Source organism: Strix uralensis, chromosome 5 (genome assembly GCF_047716275.1).
Source record: "Strix uralensis isolate ZFMK-TIS-50842 chromosome 5, bStrUra1, whole genome shotgun sequence".
NCBI lineage: Eukaryota > Metazoa > Chordata > Aves > Strigiformes > Strigidae > Strix > Strix uralensis.
The window spans coordinates 59,227,621-59,240,065 of NC_133976.1; the positions used below are offsets into that span (position 1 = coordinate 59,227,621).

General features: G+C 38.7%; 1 protein-coding gene across 1 annotated transcript; it reads right to left on the bottom strand.

Moving 5' to 3' along the window:
• Positions 1-964: 964 nt before the first annotated feature.
• NCF4 (neutrophil cytosolic factor 4) lies at positions 965-11,112 on the bottom strand. The gene is made up of 10 exons (XM_074871261.1): positions 11,022-11,112; positions 9,145-9,229; positions 7,816-7,969; positions 7,479-7,549; positions 6,555-6,682; positions 5,494-5,551; positions 3,788-3,886; positions 2,921-3,051; positions 2,762-2,827; positions 965-1,981 (listed from the first exon to the last, which is right to left on the bottom strand). The coding sequence occupies exons 1-10, from the start codon at positions 11,051-11,053 to the stop codon at positions 1,753-1,755; spliced, it is 1,053 nt and encodes a 350-aa protein (XP_074727362.1). The 5' UTR covers positions 11,054-11,112; the 3' UTR covers positions 965-1,752.
• Positions 11,113-12,445: the final 1,333 nt, after the last annotated feature.

Here is a 12,445-nt window from a genome sequence, read left to right on the forward strand (position 1 = left end):
CTTATGCATCACAAAGTGTAAGATTACTAACATTATCATTGTATATTGCTTCACTTCCTAAATCACATTGCTACAATGCCTTTGAAGTGTGAAGTTACATTTTGTAACATTGTGGTAAAACAATGTCAGTTAAAACCTTCCATCACTGTCTCTTCTGAATATATGTTATCTACCTCTGAAATTTAATATGCATAGGTTCTTCAGGTGGAACCTTTGTACCTGGAAAGTAAATATGACCTGTAGCACATCTTAAAACACATCTTAAAGATCTTAAGCACTTCTTAAAGGAAAAAAAAAATGGGTTTTAAAGGATAGGTCACCTTAAATATTTTTGTTGCTGTTGAAGATATTGTTACCTGATGGCATTAGAGGTAACATCTAAGAAAAAGAGAAAACATTTTGCCAGTTTTGGGAGGGGCAGGTTAGTTATTCGTGCATCATTAGTTAACTGTTTCTTAGTACCTTCAGATACTTGTTAATCTTTTCTTTTGTCTGTACAAATTTTAGCAGCTTGTCAAGGACAAAGATTTTTTAAAATGAGGAATTGTAGCTTAATGCCACAGAAACTAACAGTTGAATCCAAAGCATTGTGTTTGAAAACTCTTTTGACTTCTATTTTTTACCAATTATACTTATACTTGGTGGTATCTTTTTAACACTATGGCTGCATATTTTTAAAATACAGTATTTAAGGTATTGAACAATTTATGTAAAACACATATAACTTGTATGTACAAGCAGCTGTAAATTTGTTCAAGAAGAAAATATTTTAATTGCATGACCATTAAAAAAATTATTGCAAAATTTTTTATCAGTAATGAACTCCTCCTTATGGAAAGCTGAATAAGTAACATTCAAACTCTGCTTCAAAATTATCTTACTTTCAAGCCAAAAAAAAAAAAAAAAAAAAAGAGTTGAATTATTCACCACCCCCCCAAAATCTTTTGAATAGAAACTGATAAAATAAACTCATATGCAACTTTATTTGATGAAGAATCTGATACAGTAATTTCTTGTTAGTTCTACTTTTTGATGAGGTGTCAGAAAGCAGAAGATAGAGAAGAAATTGCTATTTGAATAGGCATCACAAATTTTTCCAGAATGCAGAAATAAGTATTCTGTACAATTACAGAAATATCTATGAGGAACACCACCGGTGTACTAGGTTTGATTCACTGAATTCAAAATATTGGCCAGTGGAAAGAAGAAAGCAAAGGTGAGCTACAATTTCTTCACTGAAATATGAGAAGTTTTCTTGATGCTTCCAGAACAAACTCTGAATGTCCAGTCAGACTTCCACGTGACAGAAATAATAACGCGTTCATAAGAACTGGCACACAAACCTTCATATCAGGAAGTGAAGATAAAATTATGGCCATCTAGGAAAAAAGCTTATGAAAACATTCTGGACAAATAATTAGCTCTGTGAGAAAGAACAGAGATTTGACCAGGTCTTGGGGCTCAGGACACTACACGTCTATTGCAGGCTAATGCTGACTTGCTTTGTGAATAAGGCCAGTGATTTGATTTCTCTATTCCTCACTTTCTCTGCTCTAACTGGGTGTTTCTATTACAGAGGAGTGCTAAAAACCTGAAGAAGATAACTAAGTACAGATTTTTACATCGAAAGGTAATATATTACTGAAAATTACTCTTTTCAAGCTCACTTCAAAGGTCTATTAAAGGAAACTGTGCAGAAAGGGATTACAGAAGGACTGTATAGTTACCTACCAGAACACCTCTATATAGCACTTATGTTGCTCTTACTGTTTGAGTAGCCCCTATTCCTGGACTAGTGTTATAGACACCCAAGTCATCTTTGTGAGTGATGTGCAACTTCCAAGGGAAGAAATGTTTCTCAGAGGGCCTTCTTCTGCTCTGAGACACCATGAGTTCAACATCCCGATCGGAGAGCAGCCGGATCAGATCACCATCATGGTCACGGTAATTCAAAACAATGTCACTTTGGTCAAACTCCTGCCTGGTAGAAAAGAAATGGATTGATCCCCAGAAATCAAGGAATGCCTGTGAGGTGCTTCATGATGAACAGTATACTGGAAATCTAATTCATTCTGCTAAAAGCCACACAAAGCCTTGGGTGTCTTGGCATTCTTGGTACAGCTAGTACTAGAAATCATACAGCCATATTCATGCTGTGTTGTGTTTAAGCTAAGAAATCTGACAGAACGAAGAGCCATTTCTAGTAACACCATATGCAGGGCACAATTAATCTATGAGTTTGGTAAAATTCCCATGCATAAGAGTTGACTGTAGTAACTACCCACTTTTGCCTACTTATGGTTGCTTTTTCTGAGGGGAAGGCAGGTTGAGGAATAGAAGAATATTAGCACAGGTATTCCATTACTAATATTTGATATTCTAATGTTTTGATGTTCAACACTAGATTAATCCAGTTTAACAGGTGTTAGAAGGCGGTCTCCTGCATCCTGAGGATGTATATTAGACAAAAGGTCCTTGCATGAGGATATGGCTCTGGTCTTAGGACAAGAAATGGAAACTTCTACCCACCATAACTGAGTTAGAAGCATGTGGCATTCCATATTTATTGACAATCCCAAGGCAGACTAGTGTCTGCACAGATGGCCCTGGGCCAAGTCAAAGTACAACTTCTTCAGGACACTTGAAAAGTGTTTCACACCCAAAACATGGTGATGACCATGTACAATATGGAAAATGCAGGACTGGAAGGAACTTGATAAATGTTTAAATGATATTAAACAACTAACTGCTTGCATTGTACCTCATCAATTCCATGAGGTCTTTGAATGATGGAATGCTGCTCAGATCCTCTTCCACTGAGATATCCCTGTAACAAGAACAAACCTAACCATTACACATCATGAAAAAAGAATTGTCAGCATTTCTTCAGCAGTAAACTGGAACACTTTTTTCATATTACTTGATAGTGCTCACAGTCTCGTCATGGTAATAACAGCGAACTTTATTAACTGTGTCTTCCTGCTGTGGTAAATCTTTTATGATCTTCACAAAAGCACATGGGAAAATCCCAGTGGCATCATCAGCTGTTCCCTGGAATGATAGGAGGTGTTAGAATGAAGAAAACCATGCCATTTTGGCCACATACAATAAGTTCTGGAATTCAATTAATTTCCATGGAAACATAGGAATTTTTCTACTATAATTAAGAAAAAAAAGGCTATGGAAGTGACTTGATGGCATCCCTACAAAAAGAATATACAATTCCGTAGTCAAATAAAAGGCAAGGGAGTGAAACAGTGTGTAAAAAATGAAAGTCAGATGGTTACCAAGAAAGGCTGTGGTGTTTGAGCAAGCAGAGATATCATATCAGCAAACACACAGTATGTTCTCCTCATCCTTTTTCAGAACACTGCTGCATTGCCCAAGTTCTCTCTAATCAGGCTGACGTGTGTTGTGGTATGAAGCATGAAGTATACAGCAACTCACCCTGAGGCAAGAAACCAATTAATCGCTGAAATGGAGTTTCCATCTCCTTTCTGTGGCCTTTTTGTGTTCTAATCACTTCCAAAGAATTTAAAAACATTCCAGCAGAAGCAAATGCAAATGAAAATTGAAGTCTAGAGGGCACAAAATTTGTAAGCTAAAAATCATCAAGGAAAGAAAAAATTTCAAATTTGGAGTCAAGGATTTATTCTTGACAGTAAGACCTGATTATGATGCAGTTTATCCTTGAAAGGAGGAGACTCATCCCGAGGACTAGGAGAGCCCTTTCTACTCATATATTTCAAGGTATGCTAATAATTGAGTACTGCTACTGCAGTCTTACCTCCAACCAGTCTTTGTTTACTCTGCTGAGTAGATAGATCAAGTCTCCCTTCTTGAAGCTGAGTTCCAGTTTATTGGTTCCAGAAAAATCAAACAGTGCCTATGGAAAGTATAACACTGAAATTATTAACTCACAGAACTACAAAAATGAATCTTTCTTTCTGTTCTGTTCTTGGGGTGAGAGCATAAAGCAGCATGATAATATGCACTTCATCATCACAGATGTATTTCTGAGGTAAGAGCATATATATGACTGTAGTCTGAAGTTCTCACAATTTCTTCTCCTACTCGGCACACACAAAAATGCTTTGAAGAAGTAGTGAAAGCACTAGGATAAACACAGCTCAGAGAGCTACATGCTAGGATTCTTAAAGTGTCAGGACACTGAGCACCAGAGAAATAAATATAAAGAAGTTGAAAACACTTAAAATCAAGTAAGTCAACAGAGCTGAAGACAATTGACAACTTGAAAACTTGAAATCCTGAGAAATTAAGAAATATGTATTATTTCTGATTGCAGTTTTACAGCTTTCAGATTTGCTGAAAAATATCACAAAGAGCCTTAAAAAATTGCAGAAGTGTTGTGTTCTAATTTAATGGTAACTAACTGTTGTTTTTACATCTACCTATCAGGCCTGTATGCTGAACTGAGAGATTTGGGGATGTCTGGGAAATTATCATGTAGTTAAAATGGAACTTAGATGCCCCCTTCAGGGCAAAAAAAAAAAGGAGGTAAGCACATGCCACCACCCTAACAAGCTGTTCTTGAATAATTAAAGAGGCCAAGTTATCAGAAATGCACATTTCCCCAATTGTCCTTAGAGAACATGGTAGCCATTTAAATACTCTTAGAGGAGCAAAAATGAAAAGGTGTTCTTTATTCTGTGTTGAGATGGGTTTTTTTGGTCTTCTTAATGCCAAGGGTTCTCCTAATAAAAAAAAAAGACAATGGCTACAGTTGATGTATGCTAGTTCATACGTCTACTTAATATATGTCTACTTAACATATGTCTCTGTCAAAAGCCATTTCATCTATTGAAAAGTTTTGGTAGATATATTCAATATTAATAAATTCAGAGATAAAACCCAGGAGATATGACTGATCCAAGACCTGCCATACTCAGTGTAAAAACCAAAACCAACAAACCTCAAAGCACTTGCATGGGTTTTTTTAATCTTACATGGCAGATCACATGTTCCAGGAAGCAAGACCATGCTCAGACAAGTACCGGTTACAAAGCAGTTCCATGTGTTTAATACCAAGACAATATACAGCAAAAGATTAGGGTATAGGCACTTTTCAGTAGAACACTTATGTTACAGAAAATACTACGATGCCTCACCTGCAAAGCTTTTAAACATATGCTGAAGTCAATGAGACTGAAGCTTGCGCTTGTTTTAAATTTAATTTATGGATATCACTATGTAAATGTGGACCATTTGGCAGTAAGTTGTCTCTCAGTTTTGAACCTTGGGTGATTCTGACTTCACAGTGGACCTTCTTATTACTCAGGTAAAGAGGAACAGAACACTTCTTTCCATCCTTTGTTTCATTCCCTGTTATTAAAATCAATTACTTCCCTGTGTTAATTTCACTTTCCCTTCTTTCCCCAAGCTCTAATTGGAAAAGGCAACTTGATCAATGAGACGCCAAAGTGAAAGAGAGTTTAATCTCCTATCCTATGACAGATTGTGCAGAGTACTCACCTCAGCCCGTGGTGTTGCCATGCGGTCAAAAATAGGCACTTGAGGTGAAATGCTTTTACTGCAAAGAAAGGAGACAACAGGGAAGTAAATATGTCTTTCCAGTCATCAAAAATACTACATGATCAGTAGTACAGTGTCCACATTTTCATTATTTAAGAGGCAGGCAAGCCATAGATCACTGGAGAAACTGCATGAGAATCTGTGTGCAGCACTTAAGTAAATAAATATGGATGTAACAACATCGCCCTAGGTCTCTCAGTTTCAGTGCAGAGCAGCAGCAATCGGTTGATATCTGCTGCTGAGAACAGATGGAATTTTCAATACAGTCAGTATCCTCAACCTCTCTTCCACAGCACCGCTCAGCCTCCCCACTCTGCCTTCTGGGCATCCCTGTTTCTAGCATTCATGACATTCAGTTCAAACTCTGCCGTCATACACACATCCAGGAACACATACACGCATGCAGTTTTTGCACTGTTTGAGGAAAGTGAAAAGGAAGTGTGTTCATCTTTGTTATGTTGAAAGGAGAATTAATTTCTCTGAAGGGTAATGAAGTATGACATCTACTTAGCAGTTCTCCAAAGGGATGTTAATGCTGCTATGTAGGACAGGCCCCTGTTTAGACAAAGGACAGTAACAAATTAAATATTCAGTTTCATTTAGTGTCTGAACCAGATCTCACTGAATTCAGTGCCAAAACTCACACTGACTTCAGTAGTGCAAGCCTATGTCCTTAAGATTGGCCTGTATATTCTGCACATTATAATAGATACTGCCATTAAAGAATTATCAACAGATAGAGCTGAGCAGCATTTTTTTAAAAGCAAGCTATACTCTCACTTTGGATTTTTCCTTTAATGCAAGTACCACATCCACTTCAGAAAATTGAGATTGCTGAAAACAAGGAATACGCTGTGTTCACTCTACCACAAAGATCCTCATATTAGGACTTCATGGATTCACTTGGGAAACACAGTGGTGGTCCTAATCTCTCTCTCCCCACAAAACTGGACAGCTTCTCTTACATCAAGCAATGCTGAAAAAACATGCCAATCACTTACACTCGGCGTGTCCGTGGGCGAAGTCGTCTCAGTCTGTGAGGCACCTGTTCACTATCAAAGGTTGAGTGGTAGAAGAACAGTCGTACCTCTTCATCCATCAACACCCAAATGGGTAGGCAGAGTAGGTTCTGTGCCAAGAGCAAGTAGGAAGCAGAGTGTAACAGTGGGAGAGACCAATTCTCTATTTATTTACATGTAACAAATATGCCTCTCTGACCTACAGGATCATGAAGGATATTCATTACTGCCAGAAATCTTCCTCCTCTCCCTTCTCACTCAGCAGGACACAGCTGAACAGCTGACAGTTTCTCCTGTTTACTCCTCCAGTTGGCTAATGTATTGCTTCACTCTTTTTGTGCCTGATTTACTGCAGAAGGAGTAAATTGCGCTTTGTGTTTCCCTTCAGAACATGAATGACTGTGGAAAGAAGGCAATCTTAAGTACTGAAGTCTTGGCTAGTGCTTCACACTTTTACTGATTTAAAGTCAGGTTTTCAGTTAACCTGCACGCAAAAAATTTCTCTCCTTGATGCTACTGGCTGCATCTTCACTGTAGAGCAGGTACAGCCAGCAGCCCACCCCACTCTCCTAGTCCCTTAGGTGCACATACCAACTCCATATTCACGCAACATGTGGAGATTCACCATTTTCTCATACGTCTTAGGGGTTTTTTTGTAAGGATATCTATCTATATATGAAGGCAGGAAGTAAGCCTTTGTGAACTGCATACTCCAACAGATCTTAGAGCCTGAACAATCTGGGGAATAGGACTGCTGGTTGTCCCACAGTGTGGACACTGTCTTCAGTCAAAACAAAGAGAGAAGTAGATACCTAGGACTACAACAGTACTGTCTCTCTTAGCTGATTTCAAGAGGTAAGTATCTGCAGTGCTCGGTGCAATCTCAACCTTAGTTTTAAGTTTTACCTTCATGTAGGCATTTAGGATAGGAATCCTGTTCTCAGCAATTTCCTTTTTGGCCCCAACATAAACTTTTCCTGGAAAATATAAAACCTGTGACAGTTATTGAAGAAAAAAAATGGAGGCTGTCAGAGAAATGAAGCAATCAGAAGAAAGTAGGATTTCCAAGAAAATACATATTTTCTAAAGGATTTTAGGTTTCTAAATGGACCTTATCACAGGTGAAGTGACTGCCAATGGAACTAGTTCCTCGTCACAACCACTTCCCTACAATGCACTCTTTAGGACAGGCTGGGGCTGAAAAAGCTGCTAATCATGCATAGATTTGGTACTGACAACTTACCTGGCAATATGGGAAGGGTGCAGGTAAAAGGGCTATTCTTGCTCTCTGCCCCATATCTCTCCTCTAGTTTGGTGTGCAGGGCATAGAACTGACGATAGCGTCGGAAAATCAGGTATCTGCCACCACCTTTAACCTTTACTTCAATGACAAACATCTGAAACAGAGAAGAGGGATTCAGGCTGATGTTCATACTTATCAACACTTACCAAATGAAAGTGAGGCATACAATAGGAACACGATATCAGTGCTCCAGTAGTGGGAATATTGTCTTAGGGGCAGAGTGGAAAGCAAGCCTTCAGTTATGCATCTGCAGACTCAAGTACTAGGAAATAACAAAATAGCACCAAACAGTGTGGTATATGTGTGGATCCAGCTTTCCCATGGATCATGATCCTGTGGCTGCTCTCTACTACATAGTCTTAAAAGGAAACCTGAAATGACTAGATGCTATGCTTACACACCTTCCCTCAGTGACAAACAAAACATTAAGGAAGTAAATACAAATATTTTACTATAGGATGCTTTGGACATCTAAATCTATAGACAGACATCTAAATTAATTGATTTTCAGAGTCTAAGGCCTTCATACTTCTTTTTGACTTTAAAAAGTACACAATTTCAGAAAATATGGCCTGACCTCCTTGAACCACTACTTATTTCTTATCTCTTGCCAAAACTGCTTTGCTCTAAGGGAGGTCATGATTTCCATGCACTGAACTATGAGTCACGTTGCAGCCAGATCCTTCAGAAAACATAAAGATAGAGCAATCAAACATCAGTATATTCTACAGTAAAACCTGCATACTGCAGTGGGAAGGTTTTATGAGCAGTATCTCCAGCAAAAGCAGAAGTCAGACTGAGCCGGTCTTATCCAAAATCCCTCCTCAGAAGATCTCATAGTGCTCTTCCCTACTATTCCCTTCCTGTGTGCTCTTTCATGACTTATTAATATGCTACCTTCTGTGGAGATGGAAGCATCCTAACTTGCCAGTACCATAGAATAATGACCCTGTCCTTCTACCATCTTTGAAGTCCTTTCCCACTATCTTCACCAAAGGTACAGCACTCTAACAGGAAATAAATCAGAAATTAGGTAAGAATTTAGAAAACAAGCAATGTTAGAGGATATCTTTGTCCCATTTCACCCAAGCAATAAATTTTTAGGCTAAATCTGTGATAGACTATTCCAGAAAAAAGAAGCACTGAGTTCTCCACACAGAACTATTCATGCCAAAAAGCAATTACACCATATTAACTGCATTTTGCTTCCCACAACCAAACCAGTCACAGATGAGGGTGTATAGAGACAGGATAAATCTCCCTTCTTACATAATAACTAGTAAAGCCTTTCTTCTCTTCAATATCTGCAATGTTAGCTGAAACAGGTACATCATCTGGAAGCTGGTCAAAATCACTGTGAAGCAAGAACAAAAGATTTAGATTACTCATACTGGCATTAGCCTTCGGAGGTCTCTGTGCCATACAGAACAAAGATAGTTAGGCAACATCACATCATCTAGTGTTAAAACCAAGAAGCTAGAAACTCGTGGTGTCATTATCTTCCTCTGGAGGTCTGATCTTGAGATGTCAAGTTTCTATAAGTTCAGCACAAGTCAGTGACCGTTGTGAAGATTCATCAAGCCTGAAAAACATCCCTATCATTCCTAGGCTCGCTAGAGTAGCAGGACTACAAAAGAAACACTTGAGCTGGTAAGCTTTTCCTGAGAAATATGATCAACTGTGGATGCATTCTTAATCCTCCCTACAGCATCTAGTAAATTTACAATAATAATTCTGCAGCAGTATCTCTTATTCTAAGGAGATCATTATATACCATGATTTATGGTGTTATTATTACTGTGTTACTGTAGGGAATAGGAAACAGTTCTGAGAAAAGAGCTTGTTGTGCTAGGTGCTGTAGAAACTGACAGCATGAAGCTAATTCTTAAAAAGCTTACGCTCTATGTGTGAGATGCATACAATGTACCTTATACATATAAGAAAAGAGACAACAGAAGGATAAGTACAAACAGAAAAAAAGCAAAGAAACAAAGACATAGTATTGGTCTATATCATAACTAGTGGTGCCTGTACCAGCTGTCAAAATATTGTCAAGTTTTCTTGTAGACAACACAGTAAAGCAGACTCTTAGGCTTTGAAAAAAGAACAAGTAATCTAGCAAATATTTACAGGGAAACCTCCCAGTCACAGCAGATAACATGAAGCAAGCACAAAGATACTAGTTTGAAAATGTCAAAAATGTGTGAAAGAACACATGATAGTGGGCAAGGTTAAAATAAGCTTTGCAGATCCTAGAAAGTATTGGATTTGAAGCAAGAGAGAAGGAAAGATCCCTGCAGGAACACCTACAGAGCAGCCATATGACCACACTCTTATGTTTCTTGTCTATATTGTCCACACAATAAAACAGCATGGATTGGCAGGTGCTTCTTCCTCTGGGACCTTCTCCTTGGTACAACATCTTTGACACACAGAAGAAAATTTCATCTTTGCTTCAATCTTACAACTCAATGTTTTTAGAGTGGTATTTATATTAACACTTACATAAAAAGGACCAAGAATGAGGAAAGAGGAAAAAAGGATAACAAAAGAGGTAGAGAGAAAGAGAAACTTTAAAAAGGATCATGTAAGAAATGCCAAGCTGACGTAATGTTAAATATTCTGATAATACAAAAAACATGGCAGTTGGCTCAGTTTATTCTGCTAGGAGAATATCCCAAGCAGGGGCTTCCACAATGTGTAGCCCATCTGGAAGGCTGAAGTAATGATGCAAAGCCTTGCAATAGCTTGCTGTACGAAGAGAATGACATGAATCAGCACCACCCACAACACCATAAATACTACCACTTACTGTGAAGAGGGATGTGGTTATGGAGATCAAGAGATATAATTAGTCATATCAGAAACACTCATACCATAAACCCCGGTAAAAGGGAAACTGCAGCTATGAAGAGGACAATGATCCACTATTGTCATAGGTGGTGAATATTCCCCACGAAAAGAAGAAAGTCCACTCCAACTTAAGAAATGGTCTGCTCCACACCAAGCAGCCTAATAGTTTGGAAGCTACAATAACAAGAAGCCTTTTAGAATCATCAAAGAAGCTTGCATCCAAATTAAATTAACAGATTGTAACAGTCACATGGAGGCTGTTGGGGAGGTGGTAGGAGGGAGAGAAACATTACCTCTTTTCTCGCAGCTGTCGGGGAAGAGACATGGTTTTCTGCTTCTTAAAACCAGATGGCTAAGTTCTATTCCTCCACTTCTTGGGCAGTTCCTGGCTGGGTAGGATGAACACAGTCAAAGCAATTCTCCCTGCGTGAATCAAGAGTCCTCTACAAGGCCTTTTTTGTAATGTCTCCGTGTCAGAGGATTTCTTCTGTACATCCCCACCCCCATGAGATTGAGGAAGTACTAGAGAAAAAACAGTCATAAAGAAAAACCGTTTCGTGATGTCTGTCATGTATCGAAACTGCCACAGTTGAGAAACAAAAAGCCCAACAAAAAAGCAGAAACTATGAGCCCCATCTTCTATTGTCCACCTCTTCACCAAAAGATCTGCCTCTGTGGAAAGCCAGTATGAGTGGGCTCAACAAATTCCGTTTACCCCAGCTAGAATTTCCCCACATACACCTCTACACTAATGTTTGTAAACTAGGAGGAATATTTCCAATCCCTTCTTGAAGCTCTGTGATTCCTGAGAACCGTCCTTTCCATGGACCAAGAGCCAGGAGGTGGAGCTAAAGAATAAATTTTCAAGTGGGAGCAGAAAGTATGGTCAGGAAATTCAACCTTGCCAAACATATGGGTACTAGGGTATCAGGCACGGGAGATTATGAAATGAGCTTTGAAGGATGGATCAATGCAAGTACGACATGAGTCCTTGAAAGAGCAGAGATCTTTTCAGCTTCATGTGCTCAGAACAATCCACATTTGCCATCTACAAAGACAGGGTAGTGGCTCAGCCAAAGAGAATCCTGACTGCCCTGCCTTGCACACAAAGGGTAGTGATATAGCATTTGTACAACATCAGCTGACAATCTTTCAAGAAGAAAGTAAAAGGAAGACGGTGATGAGGAAACCATTTTTTCCTAACACTGTGGGTAAGTTGCAGCATAGCTTATCTGCCTTTGTCAAAAGCTGTCATGTGTAGTATCTTTGTCTCCCCATTTCAGTCTTTGACTCTCTTCCATTTTCATGTTCAATATATATTTGGTTCCTTCTTCCTCTATCAAGCACAAAAATTCTCATTTGAATGGAGCAAAAGTCAACCAGCATCCTTCAAAATAAAACTCTATTTACAACTGTAATCATCAGCCTTGAGAGTAAACTGCATTTCACTGCATTTTAATGAAGTAAGTTCTTCACCCATCTTTTTCCTGTGGATAACTGAAGGCACCATTCTACAATTTGAGAGGTGATACAGTGTCTCTTGATCAGAAGGGACCAGGAGAAGCTACAAAATTCTGAACTGTACTTCCTGAGTGATCTGCTACTCTGTGCTGTTCACACAGCCTGAGCAGAGTAGTTTTAAGTGGTGATGTTAGATATGAGTATTTTCCCAGACGTTCACACTCTGCTGTGTATTCCCTTTTCTTGATCAGGCCTG

What these genes read in the sequence shown, in the direction of transcription:
- NCF4 (XM_074871261.1), bottom strand. Translation starts at nt 11,053, where the DNA reads ATGTCTCTTCCCCGACAGCTGCGAGAAAAGAG. An exon ending in TCCTAAATGCCTACATGAAG is followed by an intron (nt 6,683 to 7,478) that starts GTAAAACTTAAA and finishes CTCTTGGCACAG; the next exon opens with AACCTACTCTGCCTACCCAT. An exon ending in CGCCCACGGACACGCCGAGT is followed by an intron (nt 5,552 to 6,554) that starts GTAAGTGATTGG and finishes CTTTCTTTGCAG; the next exon opens with TAAAAGCATTTCACCTCAAG.